Source organism: Rhipicephalus sanguineus, chromosome 4 (genome assembly GCF_013339695.2).
Source record: "Rhipicephalus sanguineus isolate Rsan-2018 chromosome 4, BIME_Rsan_1.4, whole genome shotgun sequence".
NCBI classification, from domain to species: domain Eukaryota; kingdom Metazoa; phylum Arthropoda; class Arachnida; order Ixodida; family Ixodidae; genus Rhipicephalus; species Rhipicephalus sanguineus.
Genome location: NC_051179.1, coordinates 9,993,326 through 10,017,922, shown reverse-complemented (window position 1 = coordinate 10,017,922; position 24,597 = coordinate 9,993,326). Strand labels below are relative to the sequence as shown.

General features: G+C 41.6%; 1 protein-coding gene across 1 annotated transcript in view; it reads left to right on the top strand.

Annotated features, from left to right (window-relative positions):
- Positions 1-24,597, top strand: part of LOC119389360 (basement membrane-specific heparan sulfate proteoglycan core protein-like) — a gene marked incomplete in the record, with an annotated part of 213,331 nt that overhangs the window by 140,575 nt on the left and 48,159 nt on the right. Inside the window, 15 exon segments of the mRNA XM_049414410.1 lie at positions 344-451; positions 4,220-4,327; positions 7,281-7,354; positions 8,214-8,354; positions 8,741-8,923; positions 10,828-10,914; positions 10,994-11,077; positions 13,023-13,141; positions 14,947-15,172; positions 15,996-16,098; positions 20,887-20,960; positions 21,812-21,952; positions 22,431-22,631; positions 22,721-22,813; positions 22,899-22,982. Of these exon segments, the coding sequence (XP_049270367.1) occupies positions 344-451; positions 4,220-4,327; positions 7,281-7,354; positions 8,214-8,354; positions 8,741-8,923; positions 10,828-10,914; positions 10,994-11,077; positions 13,023-13,141; positions 14,947-15,172; positions 15,996-16,098; positions 20,887-20,960; positions 21,812-21,952; positions 22,431-22,631; positions 22,721-22,813; positions 22,899-22,982 (1,826 nt within the window).

The following is a 24,597-nucleotide window of genomic DNA, read 5'->3' as shown; positions in this document are numbered from 1 at the left end:
GCAAAGGAATGCTGCAGCGTAGACTTCGCTGTAAAAAGAAAAGGCAGTGCGATGAATCAGTGTCTTCATGTTGACACCAAATGCAAATTCTGAGTCGTTGCTCCTCTCCTTCCTCATTACACATGATAAGGAGAGCTTGATACTTTGAGCAGCAGTCCCACGTGACCTTCAATTGATGCAAAGTTATTCTACATGCACTGTCCTCTGTGAATTTTTTCTTGCCTTTCTGTGTTCTTGGACTACAAGCTTGTATAACAAAATAGCCTCTGACTCATCTCTGTGGTGTTCAAAATCGGGAACATTTTATCACAATGTGGTAATCTGCTTATACTTTTTTTTTCAGAATGTGAACCTGGCCAGTTTCAGTGTGGTGATGGGTCATGCATAGATTACAGGAGAAGGTGTGATGGTCATTATGACTGTAACGATTACACTGATGAGCAGAACTGTGGTAAGTAATTTTTCATCTGTATGGACTAATTATTTCTTGTGAATGTGGCTTTCTGGGCTAGTTGGTCAAATGCATCAAAAAGTGTCATAGCACTAGCAGACACAGACAAGGAAGACACAGTGGGGGAAAGTGGCAGTGACAGAAAGCGCATTAAAAAAGTTAGACAGAATGGTGCATGTGCGAGAAGTTCTGATGGAATAAACAACATTGTCGTGCCGTACATGCACAATGTGGCACTTGCTTTAAAGAAAATTGGACGGAAGGTAAAGGTAGGTGTGCTATTTTACGTTCCACAGAAACTAATTAGCATTTACAAGGCCACAGACCACGTTAGCTAAGAGACATTAACTAAGAAACGGATGTATAAAAAAGCATCAGTCTCCATTTGTTCTATGCATAAACAATGCAGTGTATCGTTTCCCATTTTCTTGCGGGAAAGTTTACATTGGGGTGTTGGGGAGATGCCTGAACGATAGGCTAAGACAACATAAGCAGAAGTTGGGCCGATATTGGGCTGGTCACGTGCCTGTACATTATAAGCATTCTGGATGCGAAGCTTTGTTAAAAGAGTGCACTGGTGTGTATAGAAATGCCGATAAAAACACGTGAGGGACAGTTGAAGCTACCTTAAAGGGGCCCTGCAACACTTTTTCAGCATGGTCAGAAAACACTGCCGATAGGTAGTCGAGGCACCCGAGAACACGCGAGCCAAACATCATAGTGCAGCACGCGGCCTGGGATTTACAATAAATTCTCAAAGTCAGCTAAAAAGCGCTTCCTCTTCTCTCGACAAAAATGATGCTTATGGCGTCACTGCCACTGGACACGCCATTGGCTGATTTGAACATGGTGCGCTCGGTAGTTACTGCGGCCGCCGCGGGAAGCCGCCACTTGCCCGCGCACATGCGCGATTGCACTGAAAGTACGCCGTGCATTTGAAGAAATAAGGAAAAAGTGCTCAAGGTCACGAGGTGCACGTGACGTACCTTCTTCCCCCGTGCCACCCCTCCCTGCTTAGCTTCCAGCGCTTTATTCAGGACGAGAGAAGAGAGAAAGCAATTACAGTGTGCGAAAAATCTTTGTAACTCTGCTTCTACTGGATGGATTCTAAAAATTTTCGCTGTGGTCGATTGGTGAGGAAATACGCTCCTTTAATGAAACCATTCCATGGCTACTTGAAAAAAAGTGTTGCAAGGCCCCTTTAATAGCGAGGGCTGGTAATAGCTGTGTCAGCTGCCCTTCGGTGGCGCTGATTGCAAATGAATTCGCCTTTCTGGATGCGACAGGTTTTCATCTGCAGTGATTGGGCCTTCTTCTGTGTACGGATCTACTGATACTGTTGCTTCTGACAATAAACATTCACTTGAAAGTCAGCGCTCATCTCATAGTGTCTTCCTTGTCTGTGTCTGTTAGCGCTATGACACTTTTTGATAATTATTTCTTAATTCGAGCTGGTTGTAATTGCTGATTCATTCGTGCATTCATTTGCCTAATACAGTGTCTGGCAGAATATTTAGTGAATAAAAGCTGGACGTGTGAGAGTTATGTTAAACCATTTCTTCATGTGGTCTTAGTCTATGTGCGGACCTTTGCATTCCAGTTTCAGAATATCAACATCATAAGTACCAACTTTCTCAAATTTTATTGCACATCCTGCAATTGAGAATCATGCGTAGCAGCCATAATCTGGCCTCAAATTCTGGGAGTATGCTTAGACATAGAAGAAATTGTATATTTTAGTGGTGACCACATTTCAAAAATTGTTCGAGGTGCTTGCACACATGAAATAAATCACTGAGTAGTCAGTGGCACAAGTTTAATCAACACATTGCAGTGAGCAACATGTCTAGAAAAATTGCACACTTCGCGCTCTCTTTCAATATAAATTTCCCCCGTTCTGCTGTTACATGTATGAAGCAAAACAGTATTTTATTATTTGTACTTGCTGAGGTACGATTAAAAAGCTTTTTTCATTTATGAGTAACTGGGTCAAAACAAGCACGAAAATACGATACGAAGCAAGAAGGTGAACTGCATTGTGTTGATCTGAAATTAATGTTTATTGCCGTATTAAACAGGCAATTTCATATGATTCTATATTAAATGTCACTGTTAGATGGGCTAATTGAAAGTGCACTGATGGATGCCATCTTAGTTATATTTTTGTACACATTGCATATTTCACACATCCTCTGCCTTCTATACGCTTTCATGATATAGTTGTGTTACAACGATCCTTTGTTATCCGACAAAGCCATCTTTTGTTATCCAGTATGCTTTATACATTTCATGCATTCTCTGGATCCCATATTTCTGTAGAATGGTTGTGTTGCCGAGATCAGGAAAGCACCCACAATCTTTGCCGTGCTGTGCAGTGCAGTCTCCTGTAATAGCCCCAATTCGACTGACAGTGTAATAAGATTCAATGAATATGAATGAATGAATGAGATGCCAGGTTGCTGCCTACTTGTTATTTTAAACAGCTAGCCTGCCTGCTGTTGACACAATGGCTTGTTTGTTGGATGTAGGACCTGCCACTAGACAGCTGAGCAGTATCTCGTAGACTGATTCGGTGGTACAGGTGGCATACTCTATCTGTATTGCTTCCTATTGCACGAAGAAGGTTTGAACAGAATTGACAAGTCTGCATATTTTGCTGAAGTTTTTCAGAGTGAAAGAAAATGAAGCATGTGCAGGCCCCGCCATCCTCTTCAGCCTGCTGTTGTGCATGTAGAGTGTAGACCTGATGTTGCAATGCTTTCCTTATCTAAGCAATGCAACCATTCTGCAGAAATATAAGATCCAGAGACTGTATGAAATGTATAAAGCATACTGGATAAAAAAAGATGGCACTGTATGCAATAGCTCATCTTTTGTTGATTTGTCGAACAGAAACAGTATTTGTGGATTAGGGCTGCATTGTTCATCTTCTTGCTTCATTGCAAGCATTAGTTCTGGTTTGACAGGCTCTCCTGCATCAGTGCCCCATTGTTGTTGAGGATGAAAAATTAGAGTTCAAATAAATCTTTTTAAAAATAGGCAAGCCTCAATAACAAAAAATATTTCTCTTTCAGTGGACCCACAACTAGCCTGCGTATGGGTCCAACTAGTTTTAGAAACCCTGTATGTTTACACCTGGAAGTGAATTGGATTGCAAAAAAAAAAAAAAAACATGGCAGGCTATGAGGTTCATTAAAAATTTTTTTAATGCAAGAGAGAATAAAGTGTATACTGTTAGATGCTATTTAGAGTTAAGCAATGGGTGGTGCTTATAGCACCAGTTTTGACATGGCTTCTTAAATAATGAGCAAACATTGTGGGTAGACACATGTTCTTTTGTGATCTTTTCTGTAAACATAACATAGAGATAGCTAATGGAGGCAGTAATAGTAAACTATGCATTTTAACATCAGTCATCATGCATCACTTTTTTTTCTCAGAGTGCTTCATCAAGCTAACATTTTAATGACACCTTCTAAAGCTGTAGTTCCCCACTTGCTTTAGAAAAGCGATAATATTTTTTAATACAATTTAATGCCTACATTCCAACTTTAGGTTGTGTGCCATATTCTTCTTAATAAGAAATTTATTCGTAGTGGTCCTGGGCTTACAAGTACTAAAATAAGTATCCCTTGGTGCTTTACCAGTACCTCAATGGCTCATTGTAACCTAAGGCGACTAAACGGGTTCTTTGCTTCTCTCGTGTCCTGTGGGTTTTCTTCCTGCCATGCTTTTCATCTCACTGATTCTTGCTGTTCTCACTCCTAGCATGTGGTTATAACCAATTCAGATGTCCTGATGGAACTTGCCTCAGTGTTCGCAAAAGGTGCGACGGCAAGGCAGACTGCATAGACATGTCTGATGAGAGCAATTGTGGTGTGTGGATTCCCGCTTACTAACCTTGAGCATGTGAGGGTGCTGTGCACCTTAATGGCACGCTGGTCTGGCGCACCTCTCTGCTTGCCTGCCCCCCACTTTTTTTTCTTTGTTTCATGCATCAGTGTTAGATTAGTGATGATGATAAATGGCTCTTAGTTGATGCCATTATTGTAATCTTTCGCACTGTTCACTCTGCCCTAGAGAAGAGAAAGTTCCACAGCATAATAAAACTATAACTGACGGGTATTTTCACCGAAATAGACATTGTAATTGCATCACATGGGAAAACATTTCTTGTTTTTGCGATAATAGTACCAAAGCTGAAAATACATAATTTTTATATATGTATTTCTACTACTTTACAAAATCTGTTCTAATTAGTATTACCATCTGTTTCCTATGAAAGAAGGGGAATTTAAGGGCTCGTTTTTCTTTGTTAGATGCAACGATAATGCGAACTAACAGAAAATCAAGCCAAGGAGAGTATAGGAGTTGTTATTTATATCATACATTTGTATCATATTACTGCAGTAACCACCCCTATACTTTCCTTGGCTTGATTGTCTGTTTATATTTTTCCTAGTTTATTGCATATTGCTTCAGTTGTATCTTACAATTGCATGAACATTTCTCGCTCATACTTGACTGCGTGCTGTCTGATGTTTTGAGTAGGTATTTTCACTTGTTTAGCTCGTGTCCTGGTATGATGCATGATTTCCACACATATTATATTAATCCTACTCATCTTTGTACTTTTGTGTTAATGCTGTACATTTTGGTTACACGCTTTTCGTCACTATTAGTATTTTATTTGATGATAGAATATGACACCAAGTCAAAGGGCTGTTTCTTTCAATAAAAGTCAACACTATCTTTCAATTATAGAGGTCACCTCCTTTAGAAGTATATGCTGCAATGCCAAGATTGCATATCTGAAGGTCAGGCTGAAAACAGTGTAAATCAAATTACTACATAAAATAAATTTGCAGAAGGATCCTTGCTCATGATCTGTCTTAAACTTTAAAACCTTATGTTGGTTATTTTCACATCAAATGTATTAATACATTATGCATAGGCTTGTGCGAATATTCGAGCACTTCGAATATTCGAACGAATATTACAGTATTCGAATTCGCTTCGAAACGAATTTAAATTCTAGGAAATTTCGAAGTATTCGAAATGAACGAATAGACATAATAAACCGCATGTAACCCCCTGTAAAGGTTGTTTCACTGCAGTGGAGGAGTGCTGTACCGTGAATACACCTTTCCAGGAAAAATCCGCACTGTCGCGAAGAGCCCCACTTCAAGTTTAAATGAACATACGTAAAACCTCGTTAATTTAAAGTCACTTGGACTATGAAAAATCTAATTAAGCGGGTTTTCGAATTAACCAAACATACAAAAAGCGGGATGCAAGGAACTTTGAATTACTGGAAGTAATCAGAGGTGGTCGTTTGCTGTGCCTGCTAGTTTGAGGCTACAAGGGTTATGTCTTCCAGCAATACCTGGTCCCAGTTTTGCCGCTAAACCGGGGAAACGGCAGGCCTCGCTGCTGCCAGCGCAAGAAAAAAGAGAAAGAGGAAAAAAAAAACGGTCTCGTGGTCAACTGAAATTCGTGCCTGCGGAAAAGATGTGCTTCGCTGCAACACAATGGTGACCCGCGGGCAGCATGTCACCTGCTCCTCGCAGCGTCAGCGCGTCATGATGCGACCATTCGCCCATTCTTTCTGGTAAAATAAATAATGACCAGTGTGACGGAATTCGCGATGTGTTCTGGGTGGAAAAGATGATCATTGAAGTTTTCGAACTGAGTTTTCGAAGTAGGCGTTTCAGGCAGGTACTCCGCCAGCAGTGCAAGTGCGCAAATTGCCGGAACAACCGCCATTTGGAGGTTCGCATACGTCGCGAATTCCATCAGACCGTCCTTCATTAATTTCTCTATTTTCCCAGAAAGAATGGCTAAACCATGACGCGCTGACGTTGAGAGAAGCATGCGTCATGCTGCCCACGTGTCACCGCTGTGTTGCAGTGAAGCACGTCTTTTCCGCAGGCGCACATTTCAGCTGACCACGAGACCGCCTTTTGTTTAGTTCTTTTCTTCCGCTGTAAGCAGCGAGGCTGGAATGCTTCACTTGTCACCCATTAGTATCGCTACATTGCACTGCCTTGTGGCTCCTAAGGGCCATCGTTTCTGTGGATTTGCGGCTAAATCGGGATCGAGGATTTGGCACATGGCACCCAAAGTTTTCGAATTAACCGGGCCGGTACTGACCGCCACTTCAAATTATCTACTCAAATTTACATTGCAAAATATGGGGCCAAGGAAATCCTAATTATGCGGTATTCGGAAATAACAGAGTTCGAATTAATGAGATTTTACTGTATTACCCTCACATCGATTCATAATTTTTTAAGTTTAAAAGCTTGTTATACCGTCTTATATGCTCAAAGTATAGTAAATTTTAAAACGTAACATATTTTACAGGTTATCACTTGCATTCTACAGAAAGTCAAATCCTGCTATTACTCAAAGTTGCTTCCACTTCCCTTTGAACGAAAAAGAATGACATATGCATATGCCTTGCTTCAACTTTAAAAATATTGCGCTGGTTAGTTGGGTCAGGACAAATATGCTCCCTTTTTTTATAATATACGATATAAACTATTTGAATTCGCTTCGAAATTCGCTTCGACCAAATCACTATTCGCTTTGAATTCGCTTCGGACCTAAAATTTACTTTTCACACAAGCCTAATTATGCACTAATGGTGATCATTTTTAGGGGAATGACTATGGTACTGCTAGCCATAAATGTAGATTGTTACTTTGCAGCCAGCAAGCTTAGCTATAAGCACCTGCATGTGTGTGACACTGTCTGCGTATTCATAAAGTGAGGCAATAGATTAGCATGAATCTGCTAACATTCGTGGAAACTATGTTCTCACAAGGTGCACCACAGTGTGATACAGCTGGCAGCCTAAGTCCACAGCGAAGTCCATCAACCGGCCTGTGTCAGTGCAAGGTATGTTTATGTTGCACATCACCAGCCAGTATATTTTTAGCATCAACCTTTTGGTCCAGGCTCGACATGCGCCTCAAGAATCCCATAAAAACTATGTATATTGGCCACTTGGTGCCTTCCTCTGGCAAAACTAATATAGCTTTGTCCACTGGGCACCCCAGGATATGCACTTTTTTCTCACACAATGCATTACAGGCCATTGATGGTAGTTATTTCACCAACTAAATAAAATAAAATTGTCCCTTCGAAAATGCCTGTGTCAACTCCACATTGGTAACGTGTTATAAGAAGGTTCGCTATCAATAACTCGATGGCGCTGAGGTTTCTAAATGATACAAGAAGTTTGTTTGACATATTTACAACTGGGTTAGGGAGCTGAGGATCTATCGTCCTTTGTTGTACAAAATGTCTCTCGTCACTGCTCGGCCGCCGAGTTCCCCGCGCTGGCCACTCTCCTTCTCTCGTTCTTTTTGGCCGCGCCGTCTGATTCAGCAAGGGGCAGTCTGGTCTTGCCCATTATCCCGTTCCCAGAACATATACGCAGGGGTCCCCATCTTTTCTCGTAGGCAGGCCAGTGTCCGGTGAAAAGGAAGATCTTTGACATAACGGTAGCTTGAAGAAGTCTGTGGTGTGGGTGTAGATCACCTCTCCCTTGGCATTTTGATATATGCTTCCACAATGCTTCAACATTGATGATTAATGCAACTTGTACATATTTTGCATGAATTTTCTAATAAATTTTGTTAGAAGTCAGTACTTCTTGTCTTCTCTAGATGTATCAAAACTGTAGAGTGATGTGCTTCTATTCTCAGCCATATTCAGTGGGATTGTTGTGTGTCCTACATCTGTCCTTTCTTAGCCCCTGGTGACCGGAGCTTCATGTGACCAATGCAAAGCAAACTCCTTCCACCTTCACCCAAGTTCTCCTCTTGGCTGTGTGGAATGCTTCTGCATGGGCATCACCAAGTCCTGTTCCAGTAGCTTCTACCATAGAGAGCAGGTGTGCCTTTTTTCTTGCACCAAGTTAGTTTTACTTACTACTAATTGTCTGAAAATGTTCAGCACAGTGTTTGTGTTATTGCTTTTTGAGCTAAATCTCTTGTAAGCTTTGTACATTATAGCTCTCTCATATAAGCCTTGTGGCACTGTTAATATTTTGACGTATTGATGAATGGTCAAGCAAAAGAAATATTGTAAAGCACAGTGGTTTTTTAACACAGTTTTCTATAGCGAAGCATTTTGAAAGAGAAAGAATAACAATTCTTCACTTCATTGAATCTTAGTAAGATCAGTGTTTTTCTATAAAAAACTAGGAAGTCATTTGAAGTAAAAATCAAAATTCCATACTTGAAGACCAGTCAACATCACACCATCTCTGTTTTTCAGGAGGTGTTAAGGTTCTCGACTAGTACTGAGGGTGTCCATCTGACAACTTTAGACAGGGCTACAACAATTGACCGTGGACTGAAGCTGGATCCCCGGAGCAAGGAGCTGGTTTATCAGGACTTTGCAGCACATCCTCGTCAGTCCTACTACTGGCAACTTCCTCAGAGGTTCTTGGGCGATAAGGTAAGTCGCTGGTAGTGCAAAAGTTGGTGCTAGAAACTTGTGGTCTCTAACGCTTGCCAACAGTTCACTTCTGTGCATGGCTAGGTTCATCAAGTATGCTTTCCTCATTGCATATTTCATCAAATGTAACCCCACATATGTAACCATTGTCCTGATCACATACGTGGTTGCGTTATTAGAACAGTAGTGGCAACATTAGCAACGACCACATCATGAATTCACATGAGGAAGTATTTTTAAACATATTGACATTAAAAGGAGTTCTCTGTTCAGTAGTTACGTATCACAAGTGAGCGATGAGTGGAGCAGCAAAGTTGCGCCTGCCTTTTAGAAATATGGGCTTTTTGTCGTTGTAAAGTAACTGAAGTCTGGGGTAATTGGTAGGCATTTATTACAGAGAAAAAAACAAAAACAAAAGGGGAAAAGAATGCACAGAGGCACTGCTGACAGCTAGTAACTACTGTAGAGCTTCTTGCAAATATACATATGTGATAAGAGATTTTTTTTTATGGCATTAAAGATACAGATAATTGCGCCATTCGCCTCTGTTGGATTTTTTGTTCTGGGGGGGGGGGGGGTGTCTGTGTCGGAGCATGTGCAGTCATATGTACTTTTTACAGCAATGAAAAAGTAAACTTAACTGATAGTTGGCGTTCTTTTAAAATTGCGGTTGCACAAATACAACAAAATATTCTAATCTAATCAAATATAGACTAACTTCACAGTTATTAATCAACATCAGATATGAAACTTGTGCAGAGTCTGTTTGATATAAGAAGAGATTGGGCTTAATATATGCATATCATTAAGATTTAAGCTGCATAATAACTGAGGCACTTGTAGCTACAAATATAACTGCTTTTAATCATCTGGAGCTGTATGGCAATGGTATTTCTTAAGCATGTTACCTAGTGTAAATACCTGCATATACTGAGAAAGTGTGGTCTTGCAGCACCATAAATTGTTTAGGTGCAAACATGGGGACACTGGTCAAATAACTAATTTTAAAATTTTGTATATGATCTATATACCTAAAGGAAAGTCATTCTTATTGAATTATTGAAAATTGAATTGAATTGACTAGTGAGAACTATGTGCTGTATGTGTTCATTGAAGAACTGCTGCCATTGTGCTACAACTGCAGCAGTTATTCTGCAGAAGAATAATTCAGAAAAGTCCTGACATCTATCATTCTGTCCATCACCAATAAGTGTTGTTATCATATATTCACAAAGAAACAATACCCATCAACTTCAGTTTGGAAATTGTCAAATAGATTATGAATTAAATGGCATGGGCTTTTCAATTCATGTTCAAAATTTGAAATAACAGCACACGCCTACTTAAGGGACACTAAAGAGGAACAATGAATTGGTTTAGATTGATAAGTTGTGCTCTGAGAAGTCTAATGTCGTTAATTTCGCCATCATAGGTTTGTTAATAGAGGAGAAAATCAAGTTCAAAGTTTCATTTTTAAATTTCGCACCGAAATCTCCCCGTGTTACGTCACGGATTTCAAAGTGCATTTATCGCATTTTGGTGCCATGGGCTCAACAAAATTACCCCAAACTTCGTATGTTAAGTCTATGACCCCCTCAGAGGACAATGTACTTCATTTCTACCGATTACGAACAACGTAGTCCCTAGTAGGCGCCGTCAAAACATGTGATGTCACGGCGAATGGTGCGGAAACTTCTAGGTGGCTTCGCCACCCACATTTTCTTTTTGCGAGTTCTCTCGCTTACTAAGCGTCTTCTTGCAGCAAGCGTGGTGTTTTTGGCATCGTGAAAGAGTACTTTACTAATATGAGAAAAATCGTTTTGCTCTTTAGTGTCCGTTTAAAGTTATTTCTACTTATGGTAGCCATTTAATCTGTTGCATTTTTGTGCTATTTCTCTTTACAGGTGACGTCATATGGGGGATTTTTGAACTATACAATAAGGAGTGATGGTACTGACAGACAAAGCAGAAGTCCCGATGTCCAGATCACAGTAAGTTTTTACCTTGCTTGACACTTACTGGTATTTCCTGCAGCTTTATTTACTGATACAATACTGCATTCATTATCAGGGAAACAAGATCATACTCATCTACAGGCATCCTGAGAGGCTGAAACTCAGGTTTCCACAGACAGTGTCAATTCCAATGTATGAGGTGAGTTACATTTTCAGTTAATGTGTTCTAACAGCATTATTACTTATATGCAGGTCTTATAAGAAGCAGAATGCAGAAAAATATGAAATTATTATGCTTTTCCTTACTGTTGTACAATATGGTAAACCAAATGACACTACAGCAACCTTTCTGAATATGCAAAGCTTCCTGTCAAAATTAAAAACTAGGACCTGGTGCTTCGCATGATTAGTTCTTTGTTACTTTGTAAACAAAAATATATAGTCAGTCATAATCTCAAAAATTTGTATTTTTGCAAAAATCAGCTGGTGCTTAACACAATGCATTGATGGGCTAGTTGGTGCCCATCCATAATGACCTCTTAGCGTTCTCTGGTCCCCTCTATTTCCTTCCCATCTCTTAATGTCACACCTATCATTTCCCATTTCATCGCATGCCGCATGGTCCTTATAAAGCTTCTGTCCTCAAAGTCTCGGTCCCACATATTTGCACCGGCAAGAGCAATGGTTGTACACTTTCTGCTTTGGAGACGGCGGTTAGTTGCTGGTCATGATGGGGCAATGACGGTCATATGTGCTCCAGCCCATCGTTGCTTTTTGGTGAATTTCCTTTACATGAGAAGGCTTCCCTGTTGGAGATAGACCTTGACAAACATACAGATTTTAGTCTGCTTGCCTGTTGTGAACTCTCATTCCTTTGCCATATTTATCTTCAAGCCTACTTCTTGGTTTAGGTCTTCAGTCATTTTCTGCAATTGATCTGAGGTATTCTCTGTTAATCTTTATTGCTATTTCTTCCTAATCTAGTCGTTTAAATACTTTTTCTAAGCATGTAGCGAAGAACATTGAAGTGATTGTGTCCCTTTGCCTGACAACTTTATCGAGTGCTTTTTTTTTCACTTGTTGAGAAGCAGGGTAGCTGTGGTAATCTTCATAGATGTTGGGTAAAGTATTCACACGTCTTAAGTTCTGCCTGACGACGCAATGCCTCCAAAACTGCTGGTATCTCTACTGAGTTGAATGCCTTTTCGTAGTCTATGAATGCCTGTATATATAGGAGTTGGTTGTACTTGGCAGATTTCTCAATTACTTGATGAATCACAGGGCTGTAATCTATTGTAGAGTACTCTTTTTTTAAGCCAGGTTGCTCTCTAGGTTGATTAGGTCAAGTGTTTCTCTACTTTGAAATTATTATCTCAAGTATTGTGTATAATACTGAAGGCAAGCTGAAGGGTGTATAATTCTTGAAGTATTTTATGTCTCCTCAATGTGTTAGTATAATATTGGCATTTTTCCTGCTCAATGGTACATTTAAAGCTTTAAAGCATTCTGTATAAAGTATTGTAAGTTTCTTAAATATAATATACCCACCATCTTTGGTCAAATCACAACCATCTTCTCCAGCTGCTTTTCCACGGGACATATACTGTAGGGTCTTTCTAACTTCATCGACAGTTACACATGGAACTTCAGTGTCCTGTGCCAGGCTGGATAGCTTGCCTGAGTACTGTACATTTCAAAGTAGCAGAGTTCTGCCACATTCACTATGTCATTAAAATTGCTAATAACATTGTCTTGCTTATCTTTTACTGCATGCTTTTTGCATTGCAAATTTATCCTCATAGAACTATTCTTCTTGCTCATTGTCATAGCTGTATGTTTTAGCATATAGCCTAGTACTGTCACTTTATATCACCTAAATAGTTTTATCACTATGCTTGCTTCCTTTTCATTGATACCGTAGAATTCATCAATGTTACTTACAATGTCATTGTAGATTAGAAACCCAACGCTATGTTTTCTCATTCTCAGGAACCCTGTGTAACAGAAGACGTGCCCATTAGTCTGCACTGTATACGCTTCTTCAGTGCTTTCTTATAACATTGTTAATTAAAGTAGCTGCTTTTTCCAAAAAGATGCTTACTTAAAAGTTCTTGGTTTGAGTGCTCAACTATAACTGCTTTCAGACCTCATGGATCAGAGCTGATGGTTTACCTGCAACCAGAGAGCACTTCCTGATGGTGCTTGCCGACTTGAGCTCCATACTTGTAAAAGCAACACTCAGTGAAGAGACCGACACTGCCAGGTAACTGTAGACACATTTTCGTGCTTCATGTGCTGATTACGGAGCCTGGTGATCTGCCTCTACTTAAATATTATGTTATAGGTTTTTTTTGCTGAAGCAACTGTAAATTTTATAGGTTTTATTTTAGCCACATTAGAAAGATGGAGTGGAAATATATGGACACTTGTCCCTGCCTTAAATATCTGTACATATGTTTGTGTTCCGTGGTGAACTAGTCCCTACACTGCATTTTTTCTGTTCTGTGTGAACATTCATTACCTTTGTTTTAATAATTACATATAAAGGGACACCGAAGTCAATACAGATTGTTAGAATGCCCTTCCTGAAAACTGTCAAGATTTTTTTGTGCCAGAAAACAATGTAGGGGTTGTCAAGAAAGTCGTAGGTAAATGAAGCGTGCTCCTCTACTGTGTTCAAATCACCCACTCAAAAGTGAGGCATTCAAAAGCGAGGCATTCAAAAGCGAGGCATTCAAAAGCGAGGCATTCAAAAGCAAGGCAGGGTGACAGCGCAGCATGCACCATTTGGCATTGTGGAGAAGTAAGATGGCACCTGAAAGTTGTTGTGTGGTTTGTGCTATGCAGAAAAGGGCAGCTCAATCTCAAGTCAAGACCACTCAGTTAGTCACATTAGCAAGACAAAAACTACACCAACAAAAGTTGATGCCTATCATGAACACAAGCTACCAGTCATCTTTGAAGGCTAGTTACTGGGGCCTTGTTAATGCCGCTGATATTTTTGCTTCTGGCTCTGGGCTTTGCCTCAGTAACTTTCTGCTGCTTGCTGCTAGTGGGAGCTTTGTGCAATCTACCGATACAGTTACAAGAGACACTCAAGGGATCTGGGACTCCTGTAGATTGTTTTGGGGTTTGTAAACAAGGTTTAAAAGAGGTTTATTTACAGGGGCTGGGCGGTAAGTGTGTGCCGCTACTGTGCATCATACTTCTCTTTCTGCTCCTTTGTTGTTGTCGCTGCTGCTTCACTAGATTGGACCCACTGTAACATTGCTCCTCTCACAGTGAAGCCCGCTGGGTGAGAGGTCAGTTGGGCAGTCGCTGAGTAAATGACTTGAGGTAGGCTATATGTGCGACAACAGTCTTGGATGACTGTCTTCCACTGGCAGTGAGGCATGCAATACACCTCACAAAGATGCTCAATCATGATAAATGGTCCAGTATAGTCGGCAAGCAGTTTTCAGCACAGTTCACATTTATGTACAGAAATCCATAGCTACACTAAGTGACCAGGGTCATAAGCTACCTGCTGTTGTCTACTGTTATATCGGGATTAATACTGGTTTTGTGAAGCCAGAGCATGCAGTCGAGCGAGGTGCCAAGCCTCCTCCACCCGGCAAAGGGTTTCCGCAACACAAGCATCATCATGACTATTGGAAGGAATGATAGAAAGGTATGGAGGAGGCTTGGCGCCCCACTGTAACCTACACTGTAACCTACACTGTAAACAGTGTAGGTGCAACTTACTGTTTACAATCATGTAAAAATTCATTCGTCAAAGTTGGTGCGTAACCCATCTGATTAAAGGGGGTGGTGGTGGGGGGGGTGCCGCCCTTGTGTGCATGCCTATGAAAGACTGCATAAATGTGGGAAATGCCATGGAATAAATAGGGCATGCCTAGGCTAGGGTATTTGCTGAGTAAGAAAAAAACATTAGAGGTGAAGTTGCTATATTTTTCAATTTATGCATCCTTCTCTTTTACTTCTTAGTGTAATCATTATTACCTTGTAAAATAACGAAGGCAGCTGGAGCAAATTCTTTAGTGAAGTGCACATCTTTGATTGGCGCAGCCTTGTGGAGGCATCTCTTGACATAGCCGTGGAGTATCCGACTGGGCAGGCCCTGGCTCACGCTGTGGAGCACTGCCGTTGCCCCATTGGCTACAAGGGCCTTTCGTGTGAGGATTGCGATGCTGGATACACACGCTCAGGTGCTGGCCTCTACTTGGGGCTCTGTGTGCCCTGCTTCTGCAATGGCCACTCCAGTGACTGTGACCCAGAGACTGGAGCCTGCAGTGTGAGTGTACAAAGGATGGCATTCGGTGTAACACTGTAGGATGAATCGGCATCTCAAAACACTGTTTATTTCTTGTACCCTCAGGGCCCGGGGGGCATTGCAGAGGGGAAAGAGGATACACAAGGAATACATTATAAACTGCAAGACAAAATGAGAAAAAGACTTACAAATGCATAATAGGCACAGACGCACAGGAAGACAATGATTCTTAGAAATGCAGTGGGGATACATTGAAAACAACTTTCAAACTGTTGGGGAAGAAATTATGCAGTAACAAGCACACATTCATTTAGAGAAAAAGAAATAGTTTTATGAAATACATTAGTATTTGTTATATAATCAATATCATGGGCAAGGTGATTCCAGCTGACACATCTTCTGGGTATGAATGAGTCATGAGAACATTTTTTGTGACAAGATGGAATCCCAACTTTATTGTGGTGATCAAAGTGTGCTGATATGTAAGGCGGTCTTGTTAGTTATTTCTTTCAGATAGCTGTCGTGGCAAATTTTATGAAAATTTCATAATGAAGCTACTTACCTGTGATGAGAAGAGGGAGGGACAAACCTAACATCATGGCAGTTACACTACTTGTTCACTTATAGTTGAAAGTATAAAACGACAGACACGGTTCTGCACGGCTTCCAAATTGGAAATGACTCAATCAATGCCGGAGCTCCAGACAGATGCAGAATATCCTAGTTTTGAGCATACTAGTGTTTTATAAAGCAACAATTTTAATGCACTAGACGAACGAAACAAATATCTGCTAAGTGAAATAATTTGACATCTCTCTGTCTTGATCTTTCTTCTTCACTCCAGAACTGCCAACACAATACACAGGGTGAATATTGTGAAGAATGCCTACCTGGTTTTATTGGTGATGCTACCGGAGGCACTCCAAGTGACTGTGAGGCTGTCCTGGGTACGTTTACTCTCTCTACTAGTGGTAACTGAACATGGACGAATGAATTTGGTTCACAGTAATCGTCGATGAAATAATTAAGTGTATGTGATGAAACCAAAGGGCATGTATCACAATTTTTGCTGACTTGGTGTTATTATAGGTTGATAAAATTCATAACTAGTACATGCCAAAAGATGCTTCAAAAAGGCATTCAGTGTAGGTGCAACTTACTGTTTACAATCATGTAAAAATTCATTCGTCAAAGTTGGTGCGTGACCCATCTGCCTAGCAGGTGGACATAATTGGCAGCAGCTACACTGAAGTAATAACATGCATGTCAGATTAATGTAGTAAATTCCACTTAAACGGAACTAAAGGATAGGAAGAAAATGTTCTATTTGCTGAATTTTTGTTTCAGAGACTGACACAAAAATCAAGAGCAGTAGTACTTGTTTGAAAAGCATTGAGTTGCTTTAATATAACTGCATTAAACAAACCCACAATATGCTTTGAATATTATTGCTCATGTGCATGCCATTTTTATATGCAACCTATGCTACTTTCCCATTCAGAATGAGGAAACTAGTAAGAAAGTTGGCACCGCATGAGTACTTGAAGCACGGGTACCTTTTCATACATTTGTGTCAAGGCATACTAGATGTATGCACCTGGTCCTACAAAAGCTGCTATTCTGGGCAGCGTCTTTTGTTCTCTTCACCTTATATTGTTTGTGGATTTGTGTACCCGCCTGTGTTATTTGTTTTTTCGTTCCTCTTTTCTTTCCTCCTATCTTCCTTTCCTCTATGTTTCCCCCTTCCTGAAGAAGCATTGCGCCCCTTTAGGTTACAGTTCCCTCCCTATTTCTCTGTGTCTTTTGGTTTTTTGTGTATCCAAACCAAATGAATAAATAAATAAATACTTGTGATGATTGGGATTTGCAGACTGCAAAGCTCTGCCATGCTTTTTCCCTTTCGTGACATCAAGTTTGTAGCAGGCAGGGTGCACTCTGTGCTCTTGCTTTTAGACTGGCACCATCACGAAGCACAGAAGACATTGTTTATGCCGTATAGCAACTGCAGCACTGCAACTGCCTGGTGAATGGCCTTCTGTTTACAGTTTAGCATCATTTGCAGTTGTTGGACTGTTGATGTTTTCTCTGCGGTATAATGTTTTCGAAGAATGTAGTAGTTTTGGTTTCAGATTTGTTTTTTAAATGAGTACTGGCAATAAAATTTTTACGTCCTGTTTTTTCTGTTGCAATAAGTAGCTAATGACCCCCCTATCATGGCTGGAAACCTCATTTGCCTGAACGCGCGACGGTTCATTAATTGTAGATGTTTTTATAGCGCCCTTTCACAGTTTGTATTTTAGAGGGCACCGAGTGAGGTGGGACTCGGCAGGGTTTTGTGCATAACAAGGGTTGAAAGTTGGGCGAGTTGGTACGGGAACATATTAAGAAAAAACTGCGCAGCAGGACGAGACACCAAGAAAGAACTGACGAAAGACTGACAGCTGGCCACGCAAACACACAAAACATTGACACCCTTTTCATGCGTGCTGCATGTGGCACAACATACAAGTGAGCACCCCATGAACAACTGAGGGAGAGAGCGCACGCAAGGAGCACGGCAGCCAATGCGAACTCGTGACGTAGCTCTGGTTTTTAGTTGTCTAAACTCAAACCAAGTGGTTGTCGCCGTCACGAGGTGCTTCGTTTCACGTGCAGTTGTGCAGCACACACTTTAATATTGATTTTAAATATGTTCTAGGCTATATATGTCGTTGATGTTTTGTAGATGATGCACGTGTATCTACACAAATCTATCACACAAATGATGTCACCTTGAAACCGAAGTTCAAACCTAAGTTCATAAAAAATTCTTGTTTAAGGTACGAGGCCAAGTGTCGGAAAAAAATTTTTAAAAAGCGATAATCACTAGATATAATAGTCTACATTGTAAAGCAGACCTTTTTTTAGTAGGATGTTAGCGTTATAAAGCAAGTCCTATTTTTTGTTAATTTTTCATAATTAAAAATTTCATTAAAAGTGGGCCTCACGCGAACAATCCTAACTCAAATTCCACTCAACAAAAAAACCTCATTTTTTGCAGAGACATAGAAGAAGCTTTGGCCAGTGCAATGAACCAAAGCAAATGACATCAGATGAGTACTAAAATTATAGTGATTAAATAACCAAGAAATTATGCACTAACACTAGGGGCACCTTTGTATAACAGGCAGCCATATTAAATCTTGTGGCACGATTTTGCTTATTGAGGTTCATTGCACACCCACTAATGTGGTAAAAAAGTGTGCCAAGTTTTAATGAAAAATTTTTATTAGCAAAAACGTTGTGAATGTTCGCGTACGGAAAAATACCAAAAATGTTAGTTCTGAGAAAATCAACAAAAAAAAGATTTGAAACATGTGCAGCGCTTACACAAGGTGACCAAGAGCCCACAAATTCTCGATATTTGTAGCTAGTTCCATCCTGCACCTTACTATTGTGTGCCATTGCTCAAGCGGCAAATTCCCTTTTCTTTTCTAGCTTGCTTTGCAGCATCAGTGCCGTGATAGGATGCTTTCGCGATGCAGTGCTGATCGTTTGTGAGGCAAGTTTTTAGAGGCCAGGCTCGAAGCCAACTTGCTTCAAAATATCAAATGTGCTTCTGTTGCCATTATCATACCTGCCAAGTCTCCCGGATTACCCGGGAGACTCCCAGATTTTGAACGTTTCTCCCGGTTGTACGGGTCATAGGAAAATCTCCCGTAAATCCAGTTTTGCCCCACGCGTCCAGTGTTTTGTCTGGCCACATGAGCAAGGTTGTCTGGCCACGTAGTAGAAAGGACGAAAAGATTCTTCTTCTTCTTTTTTTTAACGATGGTAGAAAGGGTCAACTCAGTTGCATTGCGCATGAAGTAGCTGTGCACTTTGTGCCGCAGTGCTGCCATCGCAAACGTGTCATAGCGCTGCAGCCGCATCTTGCCTGTGATGCGTACATATAAGTACATAAAAAAGGTGTGCTCTGTTTTCGCTAGGAGAGAGCGCTCGCAAGAATTATGGCGCCAACACAAGCTTGTGATGCAGGTGGCTGTTGTTTGATGTCGTGACGCGAGGTGGGACGTTCCGCGTACAGATGCGCAACACGCAATTTAAAAATTGATCCTAAATGTGTTATAGGTTATATCAGCCGTTAATATTTCTTAGATGATGCATTTTTGTATACACAAATCTATCCCACAAGTTATCTCGCCTTCAGAATTTTGTCACTACTGCTTTAAGTGGAGAACCCAACACTTAAAAGGGTAACCGTTACCAATGTCTGTCGAGATAGCGCGTTCGCCAGCGCTCGCGACCGTCCCCGTCTCAACGGCGCCCCTTATGGTCCCTTGCCCGACAAAATAACTGGTAAGCAGGCGACGACAGGCCTCGCACGCGGAGCGATGTTATCGCATGTGCCCTTCGCGCGACGGTGACGGTCGGGTTGTTTCATCTCTGCTTCAACCGCGTTCGTCCCTAGCGCTAGCGCGCTTTTACTCGCACGTGAAACAGACGATGCGTAAGCGATGTTATCAGTTTGGACTCTGTACAGATCAGCGGCGACCGCAAAATCCCGCTGACGGTAGGCAGTTTTAGATTAGCGTACGCTAAGTTAGCGTTAGCGTTTGCAGCCCGCTATTTCCGTCACTTAACGGGAGCCCGGAAGCGGTTAGCGCACGACACATGCGCAGTTGCGCGAGAAGCCAACGCACAGCTTTGCGCACGCTATTCTAAAACTGCCTAATGTCCGTATAATTGCTATCGCAGTAACCCCCCCCCCCCGTTGAGTAAATCTCCCGGATTCCGTTTCTCCAAACTTGGCAGGTATGCATTATTAAAATGACACACAGCATCATACAAAGCAACTTTAATGACGTTACAGGCTCACATACGTGTCCTTGAGGTGTACGATGTTGCGCGTGCACGTCCACCTGGAGAGGAGTTTATTACTTTTATGATTAAAAATGATGGGTTTACAATGCTATTAGAGCCTTATTACATGTTCGCATTTGACATGATTGTTAAATAACCAACGAGGTACTACATATCTAACTAATTTTATGATGCACACAAAACTGGCACTTTCAGTTTCGGTTTCGTAGATGACGGGTGGTCTAACATTTTTGCTTGTATCTTTGGAAAGAAAATGCGTAGACAGAAACTTTATGCAGCAATATAATTGGCGATCAATTGCACATTTAACATGACCAAAAACAAAAAAAAAATGACGTTTTGAAAAAAAAATTGCTTTTTCCACTTGGCCTCATACCTTAAGCTACGGTTGTTAAAGTTGCGCCTGCTGATGGCTAAATGAAGTTAGCATCTTTGTTCTGTTTATCTGACATTTCTGTTTAAGTGACGTTCCTTTGCTTGAAGTCTACTGTGTTTGGTTTAAGAAATATGCACATTGCACCAGATTCACAAGCATGACATGTCCTCCTATCTCTGGAACTGCCTCTTTTCACTTCAAGTGAAGAAAGTTGTTGATCTTGTGCACTGATTTTTGGGCTGCCTTATAATTTCATACTGTCTTTATTTCTATTTCTGTTTACTAGTCAGAAAGAGTTTGTCTGTTCCAGGTAGCCTGTGTTTCTTGTGTCACTACTTGTTTATTTTCCTTGTGTTGTTTGCAGTAAGTCCACGTTATATTTAGATTTTCTTTTTTTGTAGTCATTCAATTATTAGCAGCTACATTTAGCCCATCAATCATGCACTGCACTGATGCTATGAGTTGTAACAGCGACTGCTTGTTTTTTGTATTTCAGTACCATCCTGTAGATGTGACAACCGAGGTAGTACAAGGCAAGAGTGTGATGCCAGAGACAACTGCCCTTGCAAGGTAATCGGCAGTAGTACACCTGCTGCTTCTCAGCCAGCATAACTACCTTAGCTTGCTGTTGCACTTTGTTACATTTAGCATGCTGCACACCATGGAAATAATGCACTATCAAAATTGGTGATCATCGAAATGCACATTAGCACACAATAACAATGGAAGTGCCTGTATGTAGTGAATGAAGTGATTAGGACGAGCATCTGTAGCTTTATAAAACTAAGAAAAAGTAAGAAGTCTTATACAAGCAAGTGACTTTTTATTAAGGAGTAAAGACTGCAGCAAGGCATGTAAGACATCTGTAAAAGGTATGGTGCACAAGTCACATGTGGCAAGGGTGGAAGGCAAGCTCCAGTTCTGGCCACGCTAATTTGCATGAAAATGCATCTCTTACCCATAAGTCAAATTAATGGCAACTACACTGTGATTGGGTGAGTAAAGCAGAAAGGACAGCATACATACAAGCTACATCTATTCCTCTGAATAAAGTGGTCTACACACTGTGTGGAGGGTCATCCAAGCCTTAAATAATTAGAAGGGGTTGGGGTAGTGTGAAAACCTAGTTTGAGACAGGAACAGTTCATTCAAAAGAGTTACTTGTAGCGAGAATGGCCTGTAGTAAAAGAGGGCATCTCTCCTTGAGGCTTGCTTTTTTATGCGTTTTCACATTCCATGAGAACAATGTTCTGCTTGCCAAGGAACAGATACTGTAGCTGCCACCCGAGTTCTCGTCAGCCTGGTTTTTTGAAGTATGCATTATTGTGGCATGAAACGGAGGGAAGGTATATTGCTTGTTTAAAGCAAAATCATCATTCTAAGAAGGAGTCTGCTTCACTCTAACCTTTCTACTGTTTCAGAGCAATGTGCAAGGAAAGAATTGCAACCGCTGCAAGGAAGGATATTTCAACTTGGAAGCGTCGAACCCCGAAGGCTGCTCTCGTTGCTTCTGTTTTGGGGTCACTGAGCAGTGCAGTAGCAGCTCTTATTACAGGAGCGAGGTGAGTTGAGGAGGTGAAGGCCTTTTATTGCACATCCTCTGGCCTTCCTGTGACTCTAAGCAATTTTAGTATGTGTGAAGTGTTACAAAACAGTACATTAATGGGGACAAGAAGGACCAGTGCACACACAGTGCTGACTTATCACAGTCTATTGCTGAGGACAGGAAGAAGCAGGTGCATTGACACAATGGCAGTGTACAAGACATGCTTGCAATGCATACACCATCTAGATATGCTATTTCTCGAGATGAAACTGCTATTGATAGAGAACTGACACATCAGCTATCAAAGTTCTTGATGAGCTCTACCTCAGTGATGTTGCATGTCAGCTGCGAACTTCAAAAGAATGTAATTGCATAGTATGAATTACAATCCCCCGCCTAGAGTAATTCACATGTATCAGCTCCCCTTTCCTTCTGGCATGTGGCCTGTCTATCAAAGAAGAAAACTGAAGTTATTTCCTTTCTTATGTTTGCAGGTCAGGATGCTCTTGCAAGATTTGCGGGATCCATATGCCCACAATTTCCAGCTGTCTAATCGATACCATTCCAACATTGTCACTGAGACCATTGTGGTCAACCCATCAAACAATGAAGTCAGCTACTCATCATTCCCACGTGATCCTGCTGAAAAAGAGACCTTGTTTTGGTCACTTCCAGCACAATTTTTGGGCAACAAGGTAACTGGCGTCTTCTCGTGGTGTGGTTGCGATAATCCCAAAGTGTTGCTGGTGTTTTCTCTTACACATACTTTTGTTTTGCCTTTCAGCTTGCATCCTATGGAGGAGTGCTTCGCTACACCCAACGGTTCACGGCAGACAGTGATGGAGAAACCTACAGTGATGCTGATGTTCAGATTACTGTGAGCTATTGTCTTGTTTATGTCAAAGTGAATCTCGCTAGAGGCGCCACTGCTTGTATTCACAAACATAACTTTCACATTTCAGGGAAACGGTGTCACCATATTCTACGTAAACATTCCTCCTCTCCCACCCTCTGAGACGAGAACCTTTGAAATATTATTAAGAGAGGTGAGCATGTTTTCTTTTTTGTATCATGAAGCAATGTTTCACGCATTACATTTGTAGTAGAGCTGTGCGAATAACAAAATTTTGGGTGCGAAGCAAATTCGAATATTGAAGTGTGAGTGCGAATCGAATCGAATATTTTTCGAATACTTTCAAGCAAAATTGCAGAAAAAAAGTTAGAGAGGATTCCTAAACATATTCTTATGAGATAGCAACATGAAAGTGTTTCTTTTCACTAGGTTGATGAAGCACTGGTGGGGTGGTGTTTCATAGTTGTCTTATCAGGAATGAGGCAATGTAGAGGCCGAATTCGATTTATGTACATGATTTGGTGCAACCAAAGTGTTGCCAACAACCCTTTACACGTGATAGGCAAAGACGCCATTTCCTCAGCCTCTCCTCCTCTTTCAACATCTGTGGAAGCTCAACTGATGTGGCGGACGAGGGTGTGCTCCCTTCAAGTCCGGAGTTCCAAATCTGCCTCATAGACGTCGATATATAAGAACATCTGAAATTTTGGATGCTAAAAAGCTTCGGCTTCCGATTTGTTGCACTTCCTGCCAAAATATCAGGTCCAAAACAGCATTAATTGAGCCCCCACCTCTGCCACATCTTTTATCTCCATGTTCGAACCAGCGTTTTCTTGAGTTAGTACATTTGCGACCGTAGCAGAGCTTGAAAGGCAGCTTTGCCGCAATACTGTGGTGTGATGAGGTGAAGCATATTGAAAATTTAGGGACTACTTCCAATTGGACGTTGACTCTCCCTTCGCAAAGTTCGACTGTAACGGTGCTTTAAAGGCAGCTTTGCTGCAATACCGGGGTGTGGTGAGGTGAAGCATATTGAAAATCTAGGGACCACTTTCAATCGGACGTTGACTGTGCCTTGGCAGAGTTCGACCGTAACGGTCTTGAAAGGCAGCTTTGCCGCAATATGAGAGTGTAATGAGGTGAAGCATATTAAAAATCTGAAGGGGTCACTTTCAATCGGACGTTGACTGTATTTGTTTTAGATGCGAAGTATCTTAAGGCGGAGCTCAATCCGGTGGTGGTGGTGGTGGTGGTGGTGGTGGTGGTGGTGGTGGTGTGCGTTCTGACCACCCTTACTGCGCATGCGCATACCCTCTCCACACACCTCCTCTCCCCTCCCCTCTCCACACCTCCTCTCCACTTCCCTCTCCCCTTCCCCTCTCCTCTTTCTCTCTCCCCTTCTCCTCTCCACACCCCCTCTCCCCTCCCCCTTTCCACTCTTCCTCTGAAACGCGGGCTAGACATGCCGAAATTCTCTCCTGCGCAACGCCGCGATGAGCTCTAGCGCATGCGCGTCCCCTCCCCTTCTCTCTCCTCTCCTACGCTGCCCCCCTCTCGCCCGCCTGTAGGCCGCGTTCCCCGCTCGCCCTGTGAGAATTAACGGCCAGGCTAGATGGAAGATACGACGCGCGTAGCGTCCCTCTTCGCGTTCCACGACGCGAGGTCGGTAGCATGCCCAACGAACGCCAACGGAACGCGATCGTGCAAGTGCTCCGGCTTCGCATCGCCTCATGGTCCCCTTTAGCGGGAGATGGTGTAATTTTTTGGGAAGTTCGAATAGCAAAATTCCAGTGCGAATCGAATCGAAT